The 26,876-nt window shown below is 37.8% G+C and overlaps 1 protein-coding gene across 4 annotated transcripts; it reads left to right on the top strand.

The window, feature by feature from the left end:
* On the top strand, positions 1-26,815 carry hbs1l (HBS1-like translational GTPase). Of its 4 annotated transcripts, XM_028040004.1 has the most exons (19): positions 1-147; positions 761-826; positions 2,083-2,214; positions 2,334-2,585; positions 4,124-4,522; positions 15,276-15,384; positions 16,393-16,643; positions 17,236-17,401; positions 18,634-18,751; positions 20,972-21,118; positions 21,913-21,987; positions 22,108-22,225; positions 23,093-23,161; positions 23,257-23,361; positions 23,627-23,717; positions 23,879-23,987; positions 24,785-24,885; positions 25,541-25,685; positions 25,809-26,815. In XM_028040004.1, exons 1-19 carry the CDS (start codon positions 105-107, stop codon positions 25,818-25,820), a joined length of 2,508 nt encoding a protein of 835 aa, XP_027895805.1. In that variant the 5' UTR covers positions 1-104; the 3' UTR covers positions 25,821-26,815. The 4 variants fall into 4 exon arrangements, with proteins under 4 accessions (XP_027895805.1, XP_027895808.1, XP_027895806.1 ...); XM_028040007.1 differs by lacking the exon at positions 4,124-4,522; XM_028040005.1 differs by lacking the exon at positions 25,809-26,815 and having other exon boundaries at positions 25,541-25,694.
* The last annotated feature ends 61 nt before the right edge of the window (positions 26,816-26,876 follow it).

Here is a 26,876-nt window from a genome sequence, read left to right as displayed (position 1 = left end):
TGCTTCAGTGAAACGACCTCCAATGGCTGTCGGTGAGGTGATGCACATGTCTTCGCGCTGAATAACTTTCACTCCGGGACACATAGGGGGGACTCACATGCAAAATGTCTCGCCACAGAAATGTTCGAGGTTACAACTACGATGAAGGTAGGGACCTTTCACACAGAAATGGTTTATATTTTAAGCTAAAAGCCTGGCCTCGTCATGCTAAACATGCTAGCCGCTAAGCTAAACTTTACTGTTGTTTACAATTGCGTTGCTAACAGCTAACACTAGCTTATGCAGCTGGCAAAATAATGTTGCTGTCGTGTCACCTGGTAGGAAATGCAGCTCATTTATATTATGTTTTTCCACCAAATTATAAAGATGGTTTAAAACTATTGTATCATAAAACCTGCTATCATGAGGACTTAGCAAATGATAACACTGCAGAAGATGCTAGCAGCTGCTAACTATTAAATATTTTGTCAGAGACGCCTGGATTCGCTTATTTATTGTTGTGTAGATTCGTCTTTTTGGTTAGAAATCTTCTGAATATATTGGCTGAAACCAATATGTGGATATTATTGTTGATAAAAGTAAACATCCATAATCCTAGGCTACAGAATGTTGAGGATGTTTAAGAACTGCTGACAAATCAGTCACAGCTGTCAGAAAAGATAACAGCTTTTGTCGATAAACAAGTATATTGCGAAGCAAAATTTAAATCATAGAAAAACAAAACAATTTTTTTAACTGTATTTTTGTTTTATGTATCTAGACTTTGAAGATGACGACATGTATGGACAGTCTGTGGAGGATGACTACTGCATTTCACCAGCAACAGGTTGGTTTTAAATAATCAGGGGGATTTTATAAGCAATATTTGTATAAGCCACATCATCTACTCACATGTAGAAGCAATGAGCTATGTAGAACCCCCCCCCCGCCCCCCCAACAAAAACCGCTTGCCACTTTCAAGACAAGAAGACTTTCAGAAATATATTATTCCGGCAAGATATTTTAAAGATTACTAGTTGTAAAGTTATCATAGACTGGTAGGATTCTCTTAGTGTAATAAACGTGAGTATAAAAATGCTACATTTTAAAAGGACCATATGTACACAAAGATTTAAAATAAAACATGAAAACATGATCATTTCACTTGTATTTTAAACAGATAATCAATGTCTATTCTATCTGCTAAAACACTAGTAATAATAATAATGACGTTTCTTTGGCGTTTTGATTTTGAGACATCTATTCATATTGAGCAAGTGAGAGAACACAACTGAGTGTGCTAACAATCACTGTTTAAATTACTCATGACATTGATTTGCCAATGAATTTCAGTGTAAGTTACTTTGGAAATTCAAAAATTAAATTCTGCTTCATTGTCAATCATACTTTAGTTGCAAGTAGTTGCAAAAAATTTAGTTGTGAATTTTTTGAAACAAATGTTCAGCGGTAAAAGATATGACAAATGTAGAACACACTTCAGTTGAATTGTTAACAGTTTTATGCAAACATGTGGCACAGAATATTCATTTTTGTCATTGTGCTCTGGGAGTTCAACACTTAGAACAAGCCGGGCCAGGTGCTGGGGTTGCAGTCTTGCAGTGAGCCTATTTACAGCGATAGCACACTTAGCTACTAAAAAAAAAACAAAAAAGAGTTATCTTAATGAAAGTGATGGATCTAAGCTGCTTGTGACTCACTGCAGGGGCTTTCCAAACATTCTACTTTTTCTTTGTCACCTTTTATCAAGTTTCACTGTTTTCTGACTTGCACCTTGTACTTTCAGGTTTCTTATTTTGATGTTTCAAATATAAAGCAAAGAAAGTAATGACATTGTTTGCATGGTTTGTTTCATATTTTACAGTTTTAATTTTTTGACTGTTTGAAGAGCTGCTAATATATATATTCAATTCAGTATAAAAATGCCACCTGAAGGCTTTTTATAAAACAAGTCCAGTTCACAGTATGTCCAATTTATGACAACAGTGGAGAGAGATTTCCATTGAATCATTGATGATTGATTGTCGTGTACTGTGAGATAGGCTTGTTATCAGCCTTTAAGTGAAGGTATTTTTGTTTATTTAGCCAATCAGTTCATCTATTCACGCCGAGAGCTTCAAGCACCTAAAGAGGAGCCTCTGGAGGAGGAAGAATATGAAGATGAGGATGTTCCCATGTCCCCTTGTGTTGACTTCAACCTTGACCCTCTTAATCAAGGTATTCATAAAAAATAAAACTGCAGCCAGCTATGGCTGACATAAGTTAATTATATTGTCATAATTTTTATACTGTTATTTTTTTACTGTTACATTTGTCTTGTCTCCTTCATTTCTTAGCGAAGCTGTTCTCCTGTCTGGACCACATGCGAGCAGTACTGGGAGATGCAGTGCCAGACTCCGTCCTGACCCAGGCTGCCATGAAACACGGATTTGATCCACAGAGGGCTCTGGATGCAGTGCTGTCTGAAGACAGTAAAACAGCACCGGTTACCAGAAGTGCAGCAGAAGACATGCCGTCAGTGGGCCGAGTTGCACAAGAGCAGACGCCTCTTCCACAGAGAACCAAGCAGGAGGCCGTTGCTGAGAAAGGTACGCCGGTACTGGATCAAAATCTGAAATTCTGTGTTCAAAATATGACTGTTACAAACACAAAATTATTTGAAGTTGACATATTAAACTCATTAGCATCTTATGTTGGTGATTAGTACTCATTGCTTAACATTACAAACTGCAGCCACATCAGATCCTCACAATAAATCTAGTATTTTTGAAAAGCTGTCAGTGCTTCCAAATCCAGTGTGCTAGATGGAAGACAGCTACTAGAGAGCTCAGAGGAATAAAAACAGAGCAACTTGACTGGCCTGTTTGGTGGGTTCTGACGTCACCCCATTGTTAATCTGTCAAAACATCCCTCAGGTCAGATATGAATTTATGTCCCTTGGCATATTCATCATACCCAATAGTTGTTAAAAATATTAAAAGATTGAAATGATCAGCACCTGTCTAAGTTGGCTGTCGGTTTTTGCAGTCTGAATAATCTCTAGCTGCTTACAGCTAATGTGTTTCATTTGTCTTCACATGTCTTCTGAAAATTGCAAAGTGTATTCATTTCTAATATTACTTCTTTCAGACTAAGGACTATGCTTAGTGTGACCTGGTAGCGATTAATTATAATGCATTCATTTAGTTCAGCTCCAAAAATGTGAATATTGTGGAAAAGTTCAACTAATTTCAGAAAGTGATATTCATTATACATAATGAAAGCCCAAAATTCAGTGTCTCAGAAATGTATAATATTACATAATATAAATAAAAAAGGATGTTATAAACAAAAAGCTTAGCTCCTTAAAATTACATTAATTTCTGTCCACTCAGTACTTGGTTGGGGCTCGTTTTGTATGAATTACTGCATGGAGGCAATCAACCTGTGGTTCTGTGTAGGAAGCCCAGGTTGCTTTGATGGCAGCCTTCAGGTCATGTACATTATTGAGTCTGGTCTCTCATCTTCCTTTTGATAGTACTCTGTAGTTTGTTCCAGTCAGGTCGATTTGCTGGCCAGTTAAGCACAGTAACACATTGGTCATTGAGGGAGCTTTTGGTTTCGGCAGTTTGGGCAGATGGCAAATGAAATCAGCATTTATATAAAACTTCTCAGCAGAGGAAAGCATGAAAATATTCTCTTTGTGTGGAGTAAGATATGAGTTTCACTTTCTGAAATGAGTATATTGTACTGAAGACCAAATTTTAGTGTCTGTAGTAAAGCTGAAAATCACCAGTTTCTTGCCACCAGTCAATCTCTTATGTCTCTAATTCATATGTTGCTGCAGCAGGTTAAGATTTTTATGTGCAACTAAAGGATTTTCCTTTCTCATCAATTATATTATTAAATACTGTACATGAAGGTGAATTAATATCTTTCTTGTTTTGATATTTCAGAGGCTAAAGTTTTTTCCGATGCATGGAAAAATATTTCAGACAATTGTTGTTTTAATGTTTTTAGGTGATGATACATTTAAATCACGCAATTGATTAATGAATTGCCTTCTTCCTGTTTCCCTCCTCCTCGTTGATGCCTTCTGCTTTGTGATCCCTCTTGTCCTTTCTCAACTTGGCTTTTGTAAGGTAAGGAGCCTGCTTGTTTCACACAGACAACACACCCAAGGCACACAAAGCTACACAACCAAGTGAAATCAATATGCAGAACATCTTATTGCAACATAAACCTGACCCGGTGAAAAGCAACTCTGTCAAGGAAAACATTCACCCTGAAAGTTCTCATTTAGGCATCAGCTGTGGTACCAGTTTGGCTCAGCTCATGTCTGAGCATGAGCAGAAGAGTAAAACAGGAGTGAGTGATACAGGGCGAGGGGTGGCTGTTTCCTCCTTGAGCACTTTAACATCAGCATCTAATTCCCAACTGACAACTGCGTCTAACAGGAGTGGTTTTTCACTTGGAACGCTGGCATCTTTACAAATGACTTCAACACCACAAACACCAACTCCCTCCATCCTTTCTGTCTCACTCGGTAATCTGTCACTCAACAGTCCAAACATGTCTACAGCAAGCTCCACTTTGGCCCCTCCTCTTGGGTTCGGAAGCCTCAGTTCTGTCAGGAAATATAGTCCGCTCTCAGTTGTAGATCCTAAAGGAGGCCCATCTTTGGCTGATTTAATCCAAGAACACTCGAACCGCAGTCCAACTTTGCAAAGCTCACTGCTCACCCCTGCTAACCAGGGGAATTCTGCACCCTCCTTGTCTGACCTAGCTTTTCAGCATCAGAAAAGAGGGATTCACTCTGAATCTCAAAGCACTGAAAGATCACTGAACACACACTCTTCCCCATTTTGTCTGGGTGGTACTGTCACACTGTCAGATCTAGCCCAGCAGCATGAAACCAACTGTGCCTCTGCCTCTTTTTTGGCCGCCGGCACTGAATCTCGAGCAAATGCACTGAAACAAGCACCTGGCCTCTCGGAGCTGCTTTCTTTGTCACGTTTAGTATCTGAACATAAAGGCGAAACCTCAACCACCTCAAATGGGTCGCTAGGCACCCTCAGCTCCCTTGTGTCACCAGCAAAACCAGAGAGGGCTGATGTGTTGGCACAAAGTACTAAGGAGGGTGGAACTGAGCGCAAGCCTGACCACAAACCACCCCAGCAGGTCTGCAGCCCGTCTAAGCCAGGACAAGCTATCGATTTGAGCAGACTCATGGAGCAGGCCAACAGAATGGGCCCTCATCACCTCGACAGCGACTTCTCCTCACCATCGTCTCCAACTCCAACTTTTGGCTTGGGGCAAGATTTGTCTGTTTTTGCAAAACCTTCAGTATTTGCGATCGCTTTGTCGTTTCAGAGTCACAGGCAAAAGAGGAGGAGGAGAAAGCTATTGAAAGGAAAAATACAAGGCCAGAAGACAAAAAGTGCTAATCAGTCCTTCCTTCTCAAACCACAAAACAAATCCAAAGAGCATTACCCCCCACTTTTTCCTATTGTACCTTTCCGTTTTGATTCTCCTTCACCTGATGATATCGTTCGAGCTAATCAAAGCAAAGCTTTCACACGGTAGACTCATGGAAAGACTTGAGTTGGTGCTAAATTAGCCTATTTTTAATGGTGAACCATACTCATCTTTTTTTAGGTAGACAAAAAAGTACTTAAAGAAGAAATTTAGCACTTGTGAACTTTTTTAAAATGTTGCATCATAAGCATAGCAGCTAGAGTTTCACCTTTGGGACCAAACGGATGGAAAACTTAATTTGAACAGACAAAACTGTTAAAATTGTACTATGTATTTTTTTTTAATATTATTATATTAACATACAGATCAAAAATGCTAACTAAATTTAAAAACGGTGGCAGCTTGATGGGACTTTTTTTGTTCATGAAGTTTGTGTAGCCACATCTTTTAAGAGACTTTTTAGTCGTGTTTCAGTACTTCTATGGCAGCCTTTGTTCTTCAGTGTTTTAAAAGCTGAATCTTACTTTTGTACTTTTTGGCGACATATGGCTTTTAAATTTTTGTAGGACTGCAACGAGTTTGATCCTTGCAAGTGAAAACTAAAGCACTTCTCTTCTGCTACAAACCCTTTTTCTAGCCTGCGTAAACTCTGAAAAGGGGAAAGAAGGGGCCGGCTTTGTTTGCAGGTGTGCTGCAGCGATTGGAATATGGATCAGTTAACCATTGTTCTGGTTTACTGCTGCCTGCGTTCGAGATCATGAGGTTGACTTTTTGGTTTAGGGGACACCTGGAGATTTTCCCATGAGCAAACAAGAACGCAGACACTCAAGCACACGTGCATACAGATATCGGAACAGACAAGTGAATGCTTTTAAGTGTTTAGTTTGAAAGACGGATTTCATTTGGAATGTAGACACTTTCAAGCAAAACTGATGCCTTTTAAAGACAATTACTGCGATGTGCACTGGGTGTTCTCTCATTTACAGCTTGATTAACTATGCCAATTTTGAAATAAAGATTAAGAATTGTTGCCTAAACATACCTACCTAGACATGTTTTGCAGTTTTGTTCATGCCTAACACACATCTTTCTGTATTTGCAGTTTGGAGTATGCCAAAACATATATTTTTGTACATGCCCAAAAAAAAAAACTGTTTCTTATTATGAATCAAAATCTACATCTGTATCTTCTGTGAAAAAATGGTAATTGCTGGCCAAAATAGGCAAAACGCTAAAAATTATTTGCATTAGGGTTTATATTTTTGCTACGCTTAATGTTTTTTTCTTTCTTCAGGTTAGGTCAAACACCACATTTTTGAGACTGAACACAAAGGACATTGTTTCCACTTAGCAGTGTGGTTTAGTGTTCTATTTCATGGGCCAGTGTATCCAGGAAAGTGTTTCCATCACCAGTAGACTGTCACTGGGTAGGCAAGATTAAAGTGGCGTCATTCTAGTGTGGTGACAAACATGATGTTTGTTCCAAGCAGCGACATTTTTCTGTCCCCCAATCAATGGATTGTGTTAGCTCCAACATAACCATCTTCAGCCCTTGACTGAAGATGGGCCCAGAAATGGTGCGGAAGTGGTCGGCTGTATGGGCCGCTTTTAATAATGGAAATAAACAAAATAGTGTACAGAAACATGCTGCACCGCTTAGTTGAAACGAGACAAAAGACAACTAACATAAACATAATGCACTAACACAAGAGTTTGCAGAAGTTTTACTTTCACTCTTCAGAAATGCATATTGTCACAATTATAAACTTCAGTGTATTCTGTTGGAATTGTATTTGACAAATCAACACAAAGTGGTAAATATTGTTAACTGCAAGGTTTTTAAAGACAAAGACTGCAAAGTGTGGCATGCATTTGCACTCAACCCTCCAGATTTTCTATGATTTGCCATACATTTGTAATTGGATTTAGGTTTTCTTCCAGGATTGACCTGTGTTTAACTTCATCCATCTTCCCATCAACTTTCCTGTCTCTGTTGAAAGAAAGCATTCATGCAGCATAATGGTACTGCAATGTAGCACTGCAGGGTTGGTGTGTTTAGAATGATGTGAAGTATACTATACATGACATTTAGGGACAAAAAAGTTGTTTTTTTGTCTCGACTCAAGAGATCATCTTTTGCCAAACATGTTGGCACATATTCTTCCATAATAGTCCGGATTTCTCGAGAACATGACTAACCTTTATGGTTTCAACAAATTCTCCAACCTAGGCAGTATTTCTCCAAAGCGCCTTTTAGTTGTGATCAGCCTCTTAGCTTCTTCTCCAGTAAACACATTCTTTGCCTTTCCGGTCAGTTTTGGTGGACGGCCATGACTTTGTAGGTTTGCTGTTGTGCCATACTTTTTCTTTTTCAGACTGTGAATCTAACACTGTTTCAATTTTATCCACTTTTTTCCCCATCTCCCTTGTTCTTTGGTCTGCTATGAAGATAGAGGCTAATGTCAAACTTTTCTTGCACCAAGAAAACTGTATTTGGGTAAAGAAGATCAGGTGTACTTTAGCGTGTGTACTTTTTATTTTTTTGAATGAGAAGTAATCTGAGTGTAATCAACCTTCAGGGTGTCAGTCTGAGACTAGTGTGACTAAGGGAAAAAATAAACACTTTCAAGTGTAGATGGGTGCAAAAATGACTTGTCAAACAGGATCTATTTTTTTTTTACATAGAACATTGTAACCATGGGAGAGGGGTCAAGATTTGGAAAGAAGTCATTTTGATGGTAGATAAAGTCTGTTTTGTGAGTAATGATGGGTCTGTTTTACCATTTTTATTGTCGGTAATCTAGAAATGAGCAAGAATCTGATTAATAAGTGGGTGTGTCCAGCAAGTGCTCTGTCCTTTTGTCTGAAGGCAAGTCAGTGTGTGGGTTTTAGCAGGAAGCTACAGTCTTGGAGAAAATGTCAGCCCAAGTGCATGTCGGCTCCGCACAGCAGCCGATCAGCCTGCTTTATGTGTGTGCGTGTCTTTTTTACACCACCTACGTAGGAAAATCTGATCATGTCTCTCGACTTTCACAGCTTTGACAAAGGCTATGGCAGATCAAATCATTTAGCGTCTTTACAGGCTCTGCATCTCTGCAAGGCGTATCTGTTGCACAAACATTGTTTGTGAAGTGGTGCCAACACTGGAAAATACCATTTTTACTCTCAGCAAATGGTCAAAGGAATGCAGGTGCACTTTTGCTTACATGTCAGCAGTGCTGCTACTTTATTGTGGTGCATGATGCAAAAGAACAAATTGACTAAGAGGGAAACATGGGCTTTGGCTTGTATGGAAAAAGAGATGCTTGAATACCAATAGTCTTCAAAAATCTTATTTATTGTCAGAAAATAATCTAGGGTCAATGTGTAAGGAGTAATTTTATGCAGTAAGAGCTTTCACAGCCATTTTTGACAAAATATTAGATGTCTTTTTCTGTTCAATTCATGCTGCTGGTAGTTCTAGGTTAGAGGCTTTAGTAAGACACCTTTTATGTTTTTTTTTGTGTTGCTGTTTTTAGATCAAAAAAGTCTCACGGATGTGCAGAGATATTCAGCTTTCCAGCTCAATTCATAATTTATGCCACTGTTTAAATCACAAATAAAATGCTAGTATATGAGAACTGTGAAAAGAGCAGTTTAAATCATCATAGTGGAAAATAAGCATGGTGATGCAAACTATATGGAAAATATGAGATTGTGGTTAGATTTGTCCAACTATTTTAATGCAGCTTAACCAACTCAGTTATGCAAAATGAAGACCTAACTACTTGTTGTTTGGCAGTTTTATTTTGTCTTGCTGTCCTTAGTTGGCATTTTTGAAAGAATAAATTATACTAGTGATACATTTCAGAGTTATGAGCAGTAACTGCATCATGTTAACTAATCAGCACTTTCATCTTTACTCTTCTAGACTTGCATTTTTGTAAGAAATAAAGCGATGGATTTTTACAATTATAATGTATACAACTTTAAAGACTGCCTAAAGTGAAATGATTAATACAAAGTAACAGTAACAGTTAATTTGGTTAACTTCTTACAACTATGCCAAATTAAACTGGTAGATATTTAAGCATGTGAGGATTTAATGAGGATTTAACCAACACTATCAGTAATGTCAAGCCGACCTGTTACACAACAGAGATTTGTTGGCGCTAAAAACTTTCTGAAACTTCTCATTGTCATACAGAGAGTATGTAAGATAAATGAATTCAACAGCCTTATTCTAAGTAAGTAAGTATCTTGCCTATTGAGGAGTTTTCTGAAAAGAAGGGTGCCAATGCTGGGTCAGTGCTTGCCTTGCATCTAAGCATTGGTGCCAAAGCAATAGTTTCGAAGACTCATTAAAAGTGGATTTTTTTTCTTCTCAGTTAAAATATTTTTGGCCTGTAGTTTAAATCTCTGGAGTCGTGTTGCGTCCTCGTTGACATAAAAGTGGGAACAGATACAAGAAGGGTTGAACTCGGTTGGAAACATCTGACTTTCCAGTGTGGAATTCCACCTTCAACAGGTGTTATTTCTTTTTTTACCCCGTCCAGGGGGTCGTTTGTGGGCTCTAGTGTCCCTTATATGAAAGTAGGCTGACAGGAAAGGGGAAAGGAGAGGGGGGAAGACATGCGGCAAATATCGTCAGGTCGAACCCACAACAGCAGCGTCGAGGACTCAAGGCCTCCAAACATGGGTCACGCTATCCTCTAAGCCACCACGGTATGCCCAAGTGGTGTTATTTCCAAGTATAATGTGTCACTAGTTTTTCCTATTGGTTGCTTAATTTACTGTGAAAACGCTGACCTTTTATGAATAAAATGTTGGATAAGCAATGCAATAACAAAAGCGGTTTATAACTGTGCTGTGTTTAAACATTGCCATTTAGTTTTTATGAATCGCGCTTGGAACACAGTGGATAACTCTTTTGTGCTGTTTATAAACTCAGACTTGATACCAGAAATTCTGATTAAAATTGTAAAGAGTTTATCAGTTCTTCTTCTGGTTGTTTAAAATGGAGCGTCTAAATTCAGTTTAGGAGTAAGGCAGATGTTAGGAGAGGAGTTTGAAAGGATGAAAATATGGAAAGTGTCATCTTTGTAAATAAACTGTCCGTGAATCTTTTATATTTTATGGAAGAAGGATTCTATGTGTTGGTTTAAATATGTTGGTCAGTGTTGGTTCTCAAAGCAGTTTGTGTTATTTGTAAATATAAATAAAATTTTGCCTTGACATTGTACATGTTGGGGTGGGGACATTGTATGTGAAAGTGCTGTTTTGGAACAGCACTTTCATTTAAGTTTTATTTACACATTTAAAAACAATAAGCGTGAGTTTTAAAGAAGTTGTTATGACTCAAAGATGAGTGTGTGTTGAGTAGGTGGGAGAAGGGGATGTTAAGATAACTCCTGACAAGTTCACAGATGGTGATGTCTTTTGGGTGACTCATTTTGAAAATGGGGTCACATAGGCCCTCTCAAAGCTATTTCTTCAGGTACCAGTCTCATTTCCTTAGCAATCATTTTCATTCATGCCTTCAGTATTTCAGTATGAATGAAATTAAATTCCCAGGCGATGTGACTGGTTCTCTAATATCTTTGCTTCAAGAAGTAGATCAATGTCAACAAAGCAAGCAAGGAATTAGATTAATTTCATTACTGTACAACTGAAACCAGATATTTACATGGACTTTATAAAAAGGCACATAACCTTTTTTGTTCCCCTCACTCTCTCGGTCGAGATGATCAAAAATATATAATTTTGCTAAATGGCAAAAATGATTTGAGTACATATTTTAGAGTTTTAGAGAACTTTTAATACATTTCTTAAGGTGCCTAAGTTTACATGCACTCCTTGAGTATTTGATAGCATTGCCTTAATATGCTCTGACTTTGGTCAAGTTTTTTTGAGTGTCCTATCTTAAGCTTCTCACAACATCTTGCTGGAATTTTTGCCCATACCTCCAGAAAGAACTTGCACAACTGAGTCCGGTTTATAGACTGCCTTGCTGGCACATGCCTTTTCAGCTCTGCCCACATAAGGGACTGAGATCAGGGCTTTGTGATTGCCACTCCCAATCATTGACTTTGTTGTCCTTAATCCATTTCATTTACAATGTGATAGTGTGCTAAATGTTCATTTGGAAACCTAATTTGCACCCATGCAAGCTTACCTGGCTGGTATGTTTAGATGTTGCTTCAATATTTCAAAATGAGGTTCTTTCCTTATGATGCCATTAGTTCTTGGTGTTCTCATGGTTGCAAGTTTTCTCTTCTTCTTCCAAATGGAAAAATTATTATTGTAAAACTCTTAAAGCTTAGTTCCTATCAGACATCTTCCACGAACTAATCTGTCATTTCATGTTGCTTTTTGAGTTCTGGCTTCATCAACGCTGAGTTGCCTTTCAACACATGTCCATATACAGTAGGTCATTTTACTCTGGACAACGACCTTTACCAGGTTCAGTCTGTACCTTGACCAGGTCTTTTGTTCTGTAATTGATGCCCACATTTTGCATTGAAACACATTCATCTCTGGGGAATGGAACCGGTGTTCCTCTAATCTGCATACTGCCTGGATATTCCGGTGGTGTTTATACTTGTTTATAATTGTTTGAACAGATCAATGTGGCACGTTCAGGTATCTGGTAAATTGTATCAAATATAAATTGAAGTTGTTGAGGTTTACATTTCTGACTTTTTTTTTTTTTTCCACAATGTCACACCAGGATCTGGTATTCTTGGGGTGTTGCCTGAAAACACATCCACACTTGTGCTTCTACACCTCTTTAATTAATCTTATAAAACTATGATATAATCATCTGGGCTTTTGCAAACTGTGGCTAGGCATAGGGATCTTAGTGTATTTCGGACTTTGAAAAAAGCGAATAAAAATGACCGAAAGTACAGACATTGTGGATAATCATAGCTGCTGTGCAGCAATAAAGTTTTAGTCTGATTGAAGGGTTAGAAAATAAGAAAATAAGCTTTTCTTATGTAGTGAATGTGAATATCTTGTTTCAACTATGTTATCTGTAACAAATAGTTTACTTATGTAGTGTTGGTGCAAACATTCAAGTATTGATTTGGGTATTTTCCCTTTTCCCCCCACACATTTCCCCGTTTTGAAAAGACTCATATTTCACCAGTTCCTGTCTTACAAAGTCTTTAGCGGCCTCCAGTGGTAAGCCCAGTCCATCTTTTGAATTCTCCTTTCTCCTATCTTTCTATTAAGACAAAAATACAGTTGAAAGTAAACTTAAGAAAATTAAGATGTTCAAATATTGAATTTAAGAACATCATAGAGTTGATTTTAGTATTAGAATGAACTTCACAACCAACTCCAAAGATTACATGCAGATAAACATACAGTGTAGGATATTGTTAATTTCTTGTTTTTATATCTTTCACCATATCTATCCCTCCTTCCATATTTTGCATCTGTAGCTTCGTGTCTACACATTTTCTCACCAATTTACTAATGCCTCTTGTAACTTTTATCTACACTTTAGTGTTTATTTGAGGGGGGAAGGGATGCTCAGTGTTTGCATATCCTGGGCGGACTCCTTTTATGCTGCTCAAAGTTTGGCCCTCAGGCCAAGTGTGCAGATGACTCACTGCAAGGGTCCCCTTTTCTAAAGAAATCCTGGATGGGAGCATGCCAAATGTCTACTTCACAGTCCAAACAGTGAAAAGAGATCCTGCTCCAAGCGTCAAAGGTTGGACGTGTATACGAGCGTTTTTTTTTTTTTTCTTTTAAGCTACTGAGCAGTTAATGTTGCCCTTAGGCAAGCTGCTGAAAAAAACCCCCCAAAAAACCAACTTAGTGCTCCATTGTTTGCTAAAGTATTATCACGTTTTCACAGATCAAAATGTTCGTTGGTCGTGGAGAAGGTTGCTCATTTCTTAAGATCCTGGTGACGATAGCATGGCATCAGACGGATCAGAAAGAATGTTAAATTAAAGTCTGTCAAAGAGAACTTTTTTAGCTGTTAATTCATATTACTTTGTTCCTCAGATAGTTTTCAATATTTTTCAAATATAATGCTGTAAAAATGTATTTGCCCTCTAACAGATTTTGTCATGCATGTATGTTTCAGAAAATCCAAACAAATTTTAATGTCACTTAAAGTCGCTTAAATAAAATCTGACTGACAAAAAGAAGAAGGCTAACAGATTCTATGTGGCAGCACATTGTGGTTTTAGCTAAAGAAAATCAATAAGGTATGAGAGTCAAAGTCATTGACAAGGGTTACAAAACAATATTTGAGGCTTTGGAACCCCACCAAACCACAGGGAGAAAACATGGAAGACTGGAGAACCTTCCCAGGAGTGGCCAGTCTACCAAATTTACTTAAGAGCGTATCGATGACACATGCAGGGGGCCCCAGATTAACTCAGAACAAACTCTACATATACAGCTACAGTATTTAGTAAGTTTTGTGTTCTCTCAGTTTTTCTTAAAATTTTTCTTGATTAGTTTGATCTAAAATTAGACAAAAACTTTTCACAGGTCTGTACGTGTGAACTCGCTACTGTTCTTTTTATTGGAGGTTATGGAAACATCTGAAGTTTTAGTTTGTATGGACAAGAAAAAAAAACCCAGCTGCAGGAAGTAGTGAAATTCCCCAGTGAACTCTTTTCTGTGTCATGTTACACATTTGAGGGGAGATGAAACATGAGATGTAGTGACAGACATCCTTAAGTGTTATTTAAAATAATTTAAAATAAAATAACTTCTTAATCCATTTGTGCTCACAATAATTACTTTTTTTTTAACATACTGATGAGGTTCAGTTTGTCACCATAGATGTGCTCCTTCTTTATGAAGGGGAAAAAAGTCCTCATCAGAGTGCAGTGAGTTGCATATCTATCTTTCAGAAAGAAAGGGACTTTTTCTTAAATTCAGGACAAGTCATTCAGAGACTACTTGGTTAGAGAAAGTCAATTAATATTCTGTTGAATCACTCCTGTTATTTTCCCTAGGGGTATTTTTTTAAGAACTGATGTATGTGTTTAATTAAATCTACAGTATGAATAAAATAAGAAGTCGTAGCTAAAGGCTGCTTCTTTACCGTTGACGGCTTTACTGAAAAAATATAAAAGAAGAGATATATTCTCTGGCTGCTTTTTAAAATAGAAACTAACTGACTAGAGTTGTCTTTTAATCAGTAGTGAGTAAAAAAAAAAACTGCTTTCACCTCCGTTTCTGCACTTGCTGAGGTGACACCTTTTCAAAAGGATTCATTCTGTGAAATGCTGCGTCACGCTGATCTATTTACGTAGAGACGGGAGGCAACGGCCACTTCTGAAATTAACCCTTTCTGAGCCAGGATGTCACACACATGAACACAGTGTGCAGTAGGCTTGGCTATGCAACCCAGTCTGAATGAATCAGAAACCTGTCGATATGAGTGGGACCGGTGGCCATTCGGGACTGGGATGACAAAGCAATGACCTCAACGAGTCTCTTTGCTGCACAATATGAGCTTCCGATCTGATAGATGGGAGATTCACAGCACAGCAGGTTCCACTGTGCACTCTCACTTCTCTCAAATATCTACCATACACGCCTATGTGCAACTGTGACCAGTACAGTTATCAGCTTTATCAAGTCTTAGCCCCAGGGCTTCACATCTGACTTAAATTATCTAGGTAATGAATGACATGTAGTGTGCAGTTTTCTGAATCCATACAAATGGCTTCCTCTCTGACTTCAACTGACAAAGTGAACAGTGAGAGGCATGCATTGAAGCCCATTCTCATTTGCAGTCTTCTCCCAGTTTTATGCTTTGTTGCAGGTAAATCATGGTTGCTTTTGTTTGCTCATTACTCTTGTAGCAAAAAGCAGAGATGCAGCTCCCGATAAACTGGACTCCGAAGTGGTTCCCAAAGTCGCCAGAATGACCGTCTCTGGCAAGAAGCAGACTATGGGCTTCGATGTTCCCAGGTATACTAAACCCTTTTCCCTTTCAAACAGGTATAAATTAGTAAAGAAGACTACTCTCAAAAAGTTAAGATCAATAATTCTATTCCAAATGTAAAACTAATATTGCTCACTATATTTATATAATATATGGTTAGGCTTCCCTTTGCATGAATTCATGCAATAATGCCACGTGGAAAGAGGTGATCACCCTGTCTCTTTGTTAAGGTGTAATGGAAGCACAGCTTGGAATAGCTGGGCTTTAGCCTTCCTAAATGGATAGGCCTGGTGTCTTCTTGAACAGATACCAAGTCTTGCTGGCAAAGGAAGCAGCATCTTTATAAACAAATGTCCAGATGGCAGATGGCTGAGCTGATTTTGAACTTGACAAAAACCAGGAGGTCAACACCAGGTGAAGACATCACTCCCCAAATCATCAATGTCTTTGGCAAACCATAATATGAACCTCACACCTCTTGGATTCTTGCTTTAGAAAGCGATGTGACAATTTTTCATGTCCTGGATAGTTGGACATGAAAACTATCCAGCTCTTGGAGGACTGACTTCAGCAACAGTCCTTGCCTTGTGAATCTCCTTCAAACTCTTGAATGAGCTTTGCTTTGCAATACTGTCAAGACTGTTGTTTTCCCTGATACTTGTACATCCACTTGTACAGCATTTCATCTTTATGAAGGCGATTTTACCTCAGAGCAGTGTTCTGTGAACAAACAACTTCTTTAGTAGTGATATTTTGTAGTTTGCATTATTGTGAAAGATGTGATTGAGGATTTTTTTGTTTTAATGTTTTCAGTGACTGTAAGCCATAAATGAACTAAACAGAAATCAACCTGTGAAACATTTTATGTAATACCTGGAGTCTCATCTTATGAATTGAATTACTAAACATGAACTTTTCAATGATATTCTTATTAAATAAGATTATTTTTTATTACATGCTTTGATCTCATATTTGTGACTCAGATCATAATATTCATTGTTTTACACTGACAAAACATAAAATTTTCTCCTCAGCTCAGGGGAAAACGGCGTTGTCGCCAGCCCAGCACGGCGAGGTGACAGCCCTGAAAACACCAAGGCGACTCCGGTCCCCGAGGCCGCACCCAAACGACCAGAGACCCCATCCAAAGCGTCAAATGGAGACGAGATCTCTGCCTCTGCTACACCAGGACGCTCCTCCGGAAAGACGCGGCATGCGATCAACATCAAGGCAGAGCTGGAGAGGAGACAAGGGGGCAAACCTCTGTTAAATTTAGTAGTTATAGGTAGGATGAAAGCACAGTTGTTTTGGGAAAGTAATTTGGAGCAAATATCTTTATGCACAAGAGTTACAAAAAATGTCCTTCAGTTCAGATATAGTTGTTTTTGTGCAAGAAGCTGAGCAATAAAATAAAGGAAGATTAGTTGCACCTTTATCATCAGTGTTACTGTTTTAGTTTTGCCCATGTTTGGTATGCATGGATGTGTTGACTTCAGACCAGCACAGTTGCTCAATCATCTTTTCATTCTCAGTTACACCAGAAAAAGTGACTTGGTAGTTTCAGAAGTGCAGATGATTCTAGTTTCCCATAGAGAATGAAACCATTCGTGTTACCACGGTCCCCCTCCCCCTGTCACCCTCCATCCTTGTTCCCATTTCTGTCTGCCTCTCTCCACTTGCACAACTCTTCTGTTTCCTTCTCCCGCCTGTGGTTTCTCTTTGCCATGTTTTATCTTCTCCCCTCTGCTACCTAGCTTATCATTATTAGCACATTCTTCCTCCTTTCTTTATCTGTCCTCACCGCCCTACATCCACTCAGCATCCTCAGCTTTGTTTCAAAACTACCTTGCCTCATTTGTTGTCTTTCTTCTCTGCAGGTCATGTGGATGCAGGTAAGAGCACCCTAATGGGCCACTTGCTTTATCTGCTGGGAAACGTCAACAAGCGCACCATGCACAAGTACGAACAGGAGTCGAAAAAGGCTGGAAAGGCCTCCTTTGCCTATGCCTGGGTTCTGGATGAAACTGGCGAGGAGAGGGACAGGTAGCTACCGTCTGATTGTTGAAACTGCAAAAAAAGTTGAGATGCACACAGATAGTTTTGATGATCGTGAATAGGGCCCAACATGACTCAGTGCTGTAAAAAATATTGCCATCTATTCATGCTATTAACTTCTCTTTGATCCACAGCACACTAAGGGTCACCATGTTCATCAAAAAGACCCAACAAAACAATTATTACAAGGACAACATGTTGTAATAACAGTTAGAATATGAAAATAAAATGTGTTGCAAAATAATTCATACACACTGAACCTTTTTGCATTTTGTCACGCTGGTCACAAAACTGATTGCATAAACTTGAAATTTGGTGTGTTATTAAAGTGCTTTATTGTGAAGTGAAAGAAAAATATGCATGGGATTCCATATTTTCTTACTTGTAAAATCTGAGAAGCAATGCTTTCTTTGTCTAGAAATAATTTCAATATTATTGAGTGACACTGCAAGAAATCTAAATCTGTAGAGAGAGCTAAATATTAGGGTGATTGTAAGAAAAACTTTTAGTTGTTGCAAAAGACTTGGGGACCAGGTGACCATAAAGATGCCCCAGACCTAAGCCTAATTCAGAACCTGTGACTGACTTACAGTTGATGATTACATTGCTCTTTCTCTCCATTCAGCAAATAAAGCTCTAGCCTAAGCAAAACTTGTGAAAAATAGTCTATTGATGTGCACCCCAAAAGACTTGCAGAAGTAACTGGAGGAAAATTTGGTTCTTAAAAGTTTTGACTCTGCAGCTGAGTACTTTGAATACCTCGGCGTGTCACACTTTTAATTTTCTTTATTTCTAAAACGTGTTAAAAACCAGGTTTATTGTATGAAATGCAAGTAAAATACTATAAAGCTTGCATTTGTGACTTGACCAAATGAGAAAAAGCTCAAGAGGCATGAATACTTTTGTGAGTCGCTGCATGTCCTCGCTCGGCATCTCTGTTTTTATTACGAGAGCAAAACGGAAGCGAAATATTTTCAGAAACAGAAAGTGACATGGGTGGGAATACATCCGTACTCATCAGTAACATCTGAAGTAGATCGGAGAACCACGCCTAGTTTTAAATCTACATCAAAAGGGTTTTAGACGACTCAGCAATCTGATAGCAGGATTTCCTTGTTTATGCACTTTTTACACCTGATACACAATTAAATGTATTTATTTTTAATCTGATAAGAACAGATGGTTGAAATATCTCTGAATTGTTTTGCGTCTTACTCCAGAGGGGTGACAATGGATGTGGGCATGACGAAGTTTGAGACAAACTCAAAGGTGGTGACTCTAATGGACGCTCCGGGACACAAAGACTTCATTCCCAACATGATCACAGGCGCTGCACAGGTACACCCGGCCAAACTCTAAGCAGCCTGCACACTACATATAAATGAAGTCATTAACTGACTGCTGTTACTGGAGAACACTGGGAAAAACATTGAATCTTTTTTTTTTTGTGACAGTGATAGCAGACATTCTGAAGACTAGCATATACAGCAGTTTAGACTCTTTTTGATTATTCTGTCAATTTTACTAGTAGCACTTTTGATGAATTTTGGATTATTAGCAGCTCTAATGCATATGTCATTACAATAAATGTCTGCTTCTAGTGTGATTTTTAACATGAACATCTTACTAGAATGTTTTGGTGTTTATGGGTTACTTAGGACACTAACTGTTAGCTTAATAACCTAGGATATTTTTTACAAGAGAATTTTTTCATAACTCCTCTCATATCTCAACAAGCCTCTTGATTCAAATCTTTTCTGCCCCTCCCCTGTGCTCCTTGCACCAACATCTTGCCACACCCGTCAGCATCATTTCTGTGGTTTTTGCTGCTGTGTCACCAGGTGTCTTTGCAGGCATGGGTGTGTTTGTCTCCTGTCTCTTTTCGTAAAGAATTTGTGTAATTTCTCTTTTTTCTGTATGACTGTCCTCACGTTTAGCTTCTTTCTGTAGTGAGTAAGGGGTTTCTGTTTCAGACAAACTCCTTAGTCATGATCACATCTACGATATGTGGGCCTGAGAAGACATTTATTGTATCCTATATGTTTGTTTATAAATTCTTGGGTAAACTTCAGTTTTTGCAGCCAATATCAGGGGTTGAATTTACTTAATTGAGAACATATATTTTAACTGTGATATGTGTTTACATCCAGAAAGTGTGTGGAAAATACGACCGCATGATTCAGTAGCTTATAGAACCATCTGAGTGACATTGAACTAATCAACTTCTGCAAGATCTTATCAGTCTTTCACAACATTATCTGGTGGTTTTAGCTCTCTACAGTGTGGCCTTTATTCATGGGGTGCTTTTTGGAACTCGTCTGTACACAGTTTTCATGAGGTCAGTTCACAGCATTTTATTTGGGTTGACATCAGAAATCAGACTGTGAGTAATCACCCTTATTAATTTATTTTTCAGACATTTCAGTTTAGATTTGCTTACAAGTTTGGGATTATCGTCCTTCTCCATGACTTCGTTTAAAGGAAACTTTAGCTGTTCAACATTAACCACCAGAATACTTTGATACATGGATACCAAAATTCAGCAACAGCTTCACTATGCCTTATATTAATTGGTTGTTGGTTTTTTTTTTGCCAGTGCCAGGTAATGGTTTAGTTTTACAAAACATTGCTCTATGGGAGGCATGTCAAGCTGAAGCTACATCTTATTATTACTCATCGGCCTTCAATCCCACTGAAACTTGATTTTACTCAACTTTTATTGGTATAGACTTTATCTGTTTTACTTTGTTTCTGTTAGGTTTTTAATTCTTCTACATCTATTTGATGTTTTCTTTTCTCATATTTAGCTCTCATGCTATTGGCTCTGATCAGCCGAGGCTGATATAAAAGCTCTTTATAAATAAAGCTGCTGCTGCTAATGATCTGACCCATTAGATAATTTCAAGTCTTTTTTTATTGACCCCACCAGTTGTTTAGATTGCAGTCACACCAATCACACTGCATGTCCCACAATGCATCATGACAACTCATGGCTCAAGAAATGAGTGCGCAAAAGCTACGTCCACAAAGAATGAGATGTAGCAGCAAAATGTGTAGCACTTTTCATGTTATCAAGAAATAAAAAAGTCAGCTGCAAAATATGGTGTCTTTACCTTAAATATAAGAATTTATTGTAGGTTTGAACTTAATATTGCACATCTGTGCTGTCTTTTTATAAAGAGAGAGATAGAGTAAAAAGTATTTACCTCCCTTGATGTTTTACATGAGTTTTTCTTTTATTTTCTTTTATTATTATTAATTTTTTTTATCAAATACCACCACAATGTCACATAGTAATGAAGTGGAACGAAAAGGAGACATGGGTTTTCCAAATTTCTTACAAATCAAAGCCTGCATTTATGTTCAGCCGTCTTTAGTCTGATACCCCTAAATAAAATCAATTACAAACAATTAGAGGTGACATTATTAGTGAGTAGAATCCACCTGTGTGTAATTTAACCTGTTCTGTTAAAGCCTCTGAGGCGTTAAAGCCAAACACAACATTGTTATTTTGTAGCCTCTTATGTTTCTCATGGCCGTCGCCGTCTCTTCCTCCAGGCTGATGTCGCGGTGCTCGTGGTGGACGCCAGCAGAGGAGAGTTCGAGGCAGGCTTTGAAGCAGGGGGTCAGACCAGAGAGCACGCCCTGCTGGTGCGTTCGCTGGGTGTCACTCAGCTGGCTGTCGCTGTAAACAAGATGGACCAGGTAATATCTGTTTCTCTAATGCAGCTATATCTGAACGGGTTCATGGAATAGTTCTATATATTTTTTTATGTTGTTACAGTTTGTGAAAACTGGTGAGACATCTGCTCTTGTAAGGCTAATCTTGATTTATCATCCATTTACAGATGGATGTTTGGGATGCTAAAATTTCAATAACTATACAAAACAAAAAATGCTTTTTCTCTTCCAAAGAAATACTTGTTGCAGTGCATCACAGTTCTACTATACTTATATGTCAAACAAAAAGGGCTTTTAATGTCTTTAGTTTGGTATTCATTGGTATTTGGTATTAAAACAATATAAGTTTTAAGGCTTTATTAATAAATATTCAAATATTTGCTTAAGCTAAAATAAGATGTATGAAAAGTGATTTGAGCTATATTTCTATTGCGCTCACAGGACGGCATGTTTTTCAGTATTATTTATTTAAAATATCCCAAGTGATAATTTTTTTTTGCTTAGATTTTTAGGCTTTATAGTAATTACTGTATATTCTTTTTTAAAATTTGTGCAGAAAGAAAACACAAGGTAGCAAAAAATCTAATTTGGCATTAGTGTTGCAATCACAGTTGACCGAATATACTTTCTGAGTTTCAGCACAATCAGTTTTATACTGACATGTTTCTATCCAATGCAAAAGCAGCATTATGAAACTGCATTTGTGTCTTTTTGTTTCCTATAATCTCTGGTATGTTGCTGACAAATTTCGATTTCACCGCCTTGCTGACAGGGAAACTTTCTTCTTGTTTTCTTTCCTTTGTGTGTGTCTGATCTAGGTAAACTGGCAACAGGAGCGTTTCCAAGAAATCAGCTCAAAACTTGGCCATTTTCTGAAGCAGGCAGGATTCAAGGTGGGTTTGAACAAACCTGTTACCCAGTGTTACTGCTCTAATGCTGCTATAAACAATGAGCTGGAAAAAGTATTTTTCGGTCCTTGTTTGGTTTCATCCCGGACTTGTCTATTTCTCCAGGAGTCCGATGTTTTCTTTGTCCCCACCAGCGGCCTCTCAGGAGAAAATCTCACTGCAAGAAGCACAGTATCAGAGCTGACATCTTGGTACAGCGGACACAGCCTGCTGGAGCAAATTGGTAATCCACAGTCACTGGCTTTTAAAGCAGTTTGGCACTTTAATACATCTCTATTTTGACAAATAACATTGCAAAGTACAAATTTGCTAACAGATTTGAGTTTTTTGTTTTGTTTTTGCATGTTGTTTGCACCTTCCTTACCTTATAATATGGAATAGTTTAACAAACTGAGTAAACAGAAACCAGCCTATTGTTTAGTCCCGGCACATTGCTAAATTCAGCGATTTACTAAGTTTGGGTTTTTTTTAGTTTTGCTTGCATGTTTACTGAGTTGTGTCCGTCAAAGTGCTGACCATCCAGACTCTGTCTAGTACCACAGAAAATGATTCAGTGCCGTATGTTATCAGACTTCTCTGCAAGTACCAGAGAAAGGCCATTTTGTATTTCTACCTTTGGAGTCCAGAGATGGGCCAACTGACCTGAGGGATTTTATCTAGCAGGTGCTTTTGTTCTGTAAATAAGGCCATTACCTTATAAGTACCCTGGTAATGGCCTCAACGCATCTCACAGTTGCACAATTGTTCCTTAGACTTAGACTTACACTGACTTTGTTGTCATTTTGCATGCACAGGGTGTATACAGAACGAAATTTTGTTGCATACGGCTCAGGACAATGTTTGAGGTTCCAATGTTGTGAGTAAAATAAAATACAGTATAAAATATGAATATAAATCTAAATATAAAATATAAAGTGCAGGACTGACAGTAAAAGACTGTCAAAGTGCTGACCATCCAGACTCTGTCTGGTACCACAGAAAATGATTCAGTGCCATATGTTATCAGACTTCTCCTAATATTTACCAGTCTTCTTCCTACTACTGATGGTTTTGACTTCCTCCTTTTCTGTCTGCTGTTTTTGCCCTCAAGATGCATTCAAAGCCCCTCAACGGTCAATAGACAAACCTTTCAGACTGTGCGTCTCAGATGTGTTCAAAGGTAAAAATCACCTATGCATGTTAAAAATGTTGCAGACGTCCCTTTCTTTTCATATTTTTACATACACGCCCTTACACATGTGAATCTATTTACAGATCAGGGCTCAGGCTTCTGTGTTACAGGGAAGATTGAGGCTGGTTTTATTCAGACAGGAGACAAAATACTGGCAATGCCTCCCAATGAAACCTGCACAGTTAAAGGTAACCACTGTGTCAAACTTTTCCTCATGAACTCTGTTTATTTAACCAAAACGTGTTCCCTCAGAATCTGTATCAGTTAATCCTCTTTAAAATTTCTTATATGTTAGAAGTACGTTTATTTTTGGAAGGGGGGAATTCAATAAATTTCCCATGACCTATTGAGCTTCGATTTTGTTCATTTGTCTGTTTTGCAACTGAGTTTCTGATGATAAGCAATGCCACCCTGTGGCCTCTGACTGACTTGCGCTCTGTCTTTGTGCTGCAGGAATCACTCTTCACGATGAGGCGCTGGACTGGGCTGCAGCCGGAGACCACGTCAGCCTCACAGTCACTGGAATGGACATCATCAAGATTAAGTAAACCTGCAGAATATTTTTAATAAACAAAAGTTGTTTAATTTTTATGATTAATCTACCTACAGAGCATCACTTTTTGGGACTGTGTGGTGACATACAGATCTTTATGTATGTTCTTACCTCAAAGCATTCTGCCTGCTTGTTATTCTGCATCCCTACAGTGTCGGCTGTGTGTTCTGTGATCCCAAGGAGCCGATTCGAGTCTGTACTCGATTCAGAGCCAGAATCCTGCTCTTCAATATCGAGGTTCCCATCACACAAGGCTTTCCAGTAAGTGTCCCAAAACAGCTTATTCTTAATCTGGTGAATGTGTGTGTTTTTTTTTTCATAGAGACATTGTGTGCTTCTCCTATGACATGATGTAACAGGAGTGTTTCTTTTGGAAGTTTTTCCAGGTTGATCATTTACAAAAACATAAGAAAAAGTCAACAGTTAGTTAACTATAAAAAAAAGTTTTTTTATAGTGTTTTTTTTTTTTTTTTGTAGATTCTGAGGGGAAAAAAAATTGTTTGAGGATTTAATAAAACAGATAAAATGTGAACCCCCAATGTGAAAAGTTTCTTTATATCTGTAAATTAATTTTTAAAAAGTGATAAATTTCAAGCATTTATCTGTTAATTTTGACGTTTATGAAGAGCAGCATTCAGCTTCTATGCACCAGAAATCTGGAATAAGCTTCCAGAAAACTGCAAAACAGCCGAAACATTGAATTCCTTTAAATCAAGACTAAAAACTCACCTGTTTAGAAATTCTTTGAATAAATGAAACATTGATCAACATATTTTATGTGTGTGATTTTGTTGATGGCACTCATCAAAATATGTCTGTTCAGTTGTTGACTGTATGGTGTTTTCTTTATAACTTTGTAATTATTTTCCTCTTTGCCTTAGATATCCAAAATTTCGACTTCTGGACTTCCAAACTTCCAAACTTCTTTTTTGTTTATTTATTTATATTTTTAAGTAAAGCAACACATGACTCCATTGTGTTGAAACTCTCTGGAAGAGATTGATAACCGTTTGTGCAAGCGTCTTAAAAATGTGTTTTTGTGGGGGTTTTTTGCACAGGTACTGTTGCATTACCAGACAGTCAGCGAGCCGGCCACTATTAAGAAACTAATCAGCGTTCTGCACAAGAGCAGTGGTGAAGTCCTAAAGAAGAAGCCAAAGTGAGTATCTGGGAAGGGTGTCACTGCATTTCTTTTACATTTATAAATGTAAACTTCAGTCACTGAGAGTTACTTTGATGCCGCTTCTCATACATTTAAAACCACAACATAACCGTGTGTGTTAGTTCGTGTGTCACGGTAAATTTGTATTGGTTAATAAAATTCATTAGTATATATTTTTTTGGTTCTTAAATTAAGTAAATTCTATATTTTCAAATATGATATTTGTATAAAACATTGAATTAAATTTATAGTCAGGAAAATATGACGTATATCAAATATTCAGTTCTTTTAAACAAATGTTGCCATATTGATGTTTAGTAGTTTTTCATACATCTCTGGAAAAGAACTTTGTTTTATTAGATGTCATCTAGTTTTATTAATTAAACAAAAGATGGAATCGAAAAGGTGTATTCTATCTGACACTTCAGCCCCTATTTGCTGGTGTTGCCTTCTGTGCAACACACCTGTTGTGATCGTTAGCCATTTTTAGTGGTAATAAATGTTTGCTTCTCCGTAGTTTTTATTACGTTTTATATAAACAAAGGCTTCAATTTTAGTTATGTGGTTATTTTTTCCATATTATCAGATTTTATGTTAAATACCTACATGTCCAAATAGGTTAGAAAATCTCCTGCTCATGTTTCTTGCTCAGGTGTTTGAGTAAGGGTATGAATGCGGTTGTGGAGATTCAGACCCAGAGGCCAGTGTCATTAGAGCTATACAAGGACTATAAAGAACTGGGCCGCTTCATGTTGAGATACGTTGGCTCCACCATCGCTGCAGGTGTCGTCACAGAGGTAAGATAGAACTGTTTTGGTGATGTGAACTATTTGTATCTTGTACACCTCAGATTGCATGCTGATATTTCCATTTTGTGACAAAGTCTCATTTGTTTTGTTGTGATTTTCTCTTCACCACAGATCAAAGAATGAAGGTCATTTCCACGAAAAAGAGCCATTCAGATCGTGCTCGGCAGCATTCCTGCAGCCAGAGACACTGAGCAGTTCTTCCAAGAGATGCCACTCACTGAGTCAGAGTACCATTTTTATCCATCCTGTTCTCCCATATCTCTGCGGCGGCTGCTTGACCCGACCATCACGATCAACACTAACTTCACCCAGCAAGCACCTTTCTAATAAAGTTAATACAGTAATAAGAAATCAGACCAATTCTGCTTAAGATATTCACACCGAAGGAGCTGCAGCTGATTATTATCCCTGACTGATGTGGTCTTCTCCTTTATTCAGCTTCATGAACAAGTAAAAATGTATCTCTCTGTATTTCAATATAATTCAGTTTACAGCAGCTATTTTTTTCAGGTTTTTCTATTCAAAAATTTATGTCGAGGTTCAAAAATACATCAGCTTGGAAACAATGAAAAGAAAAAGCAGTTTCTTATGCTAAAAATATGTTTGCATATTAAGTTTGCTCAGGGGTCGCGGGTGGTGAACAGCATTTGAATGGTTTTTAGTTTAAACAAAAAAGGGTTATCTAAAAGAAGACACAAGATAATTCAAATGCTTCTTTAAATGAACAGTAAGGCATCAACTAAAGGGCTTTTTTGTTTTCATTTTTACTTCATCTGGAGGTTAAATTATTTTAGTTGAAAACAATGTGAAATGAACTCTGCATCAGCTGCTTGTGGTTAATATTTTGACTTAAAGACTGAATCTACTATAAAATGGCAACAGAATAATGGCATCAAAGGTTTTGCTGTCACAAACAAAAAGGCATAAAAGTCAGTTTCAGACTCATTTGAATAAATATGTTCAGCACTTGGAAATATGCTGGGTTTACCGCTTGCCTTCCTTCACTAAACTGGAAACCAGCATAAAAAGACATCATAGTTACCACCAACAGCATCCAGAAAATTGAACAGGCTATGTATTTCCAGGGTAAATAAATTTCAACATGTCTAATTTTTTGATTCCTGTCTACTTGTTTTTTTTTTTTCACTGTCGGTCTGCAGATGCAGATATAAAAAGCTA

Source organism: Xiphophorus couchianus, chromosome 15, assembly GCF_001444195.1.
Source record: "Xiphophorus couchianus chromosome 15, X_couchianus-1.0, whole genome shotgun sequence".
In the NCBI taxonomy this organism is placed as follows: Eukaryota; Metazoa; Chordata; class Actinopteri; order Cyprinodontiformes; family Poeciliidae; genus Xiphophorus; species Xiphophorus couchianus.
Note: the sequence above shows the minus strand (reverse complement) of the source record. Positions and strands in the feature narration are given on the sequence as shown.

Excerpts from the sequence above, each read along its gene's own strand:
- hbs1l (XM_028040004.1), top strand. The coding sequence starts at position 105 with ATGTCTCGCCACAGAAATGTTCGAGGTTACAACTACGATGAAG. Across the intron at positions 16,644-17,235 it reads GTTAAATTTAGTAGTTATAG|GTCATGTGGATGCAGGTAAG; the intron begins GTAGGATGAAAG and ends TCTTCTCTGCAG. Across the intron at positions 23,988-24,784 it reads CCATCACACAAGGCTTTCCA|GTACTGTTGCATTACCAGAC; the intron begins GTAAGTGTCCCA and ends TTTTTTGCACAG.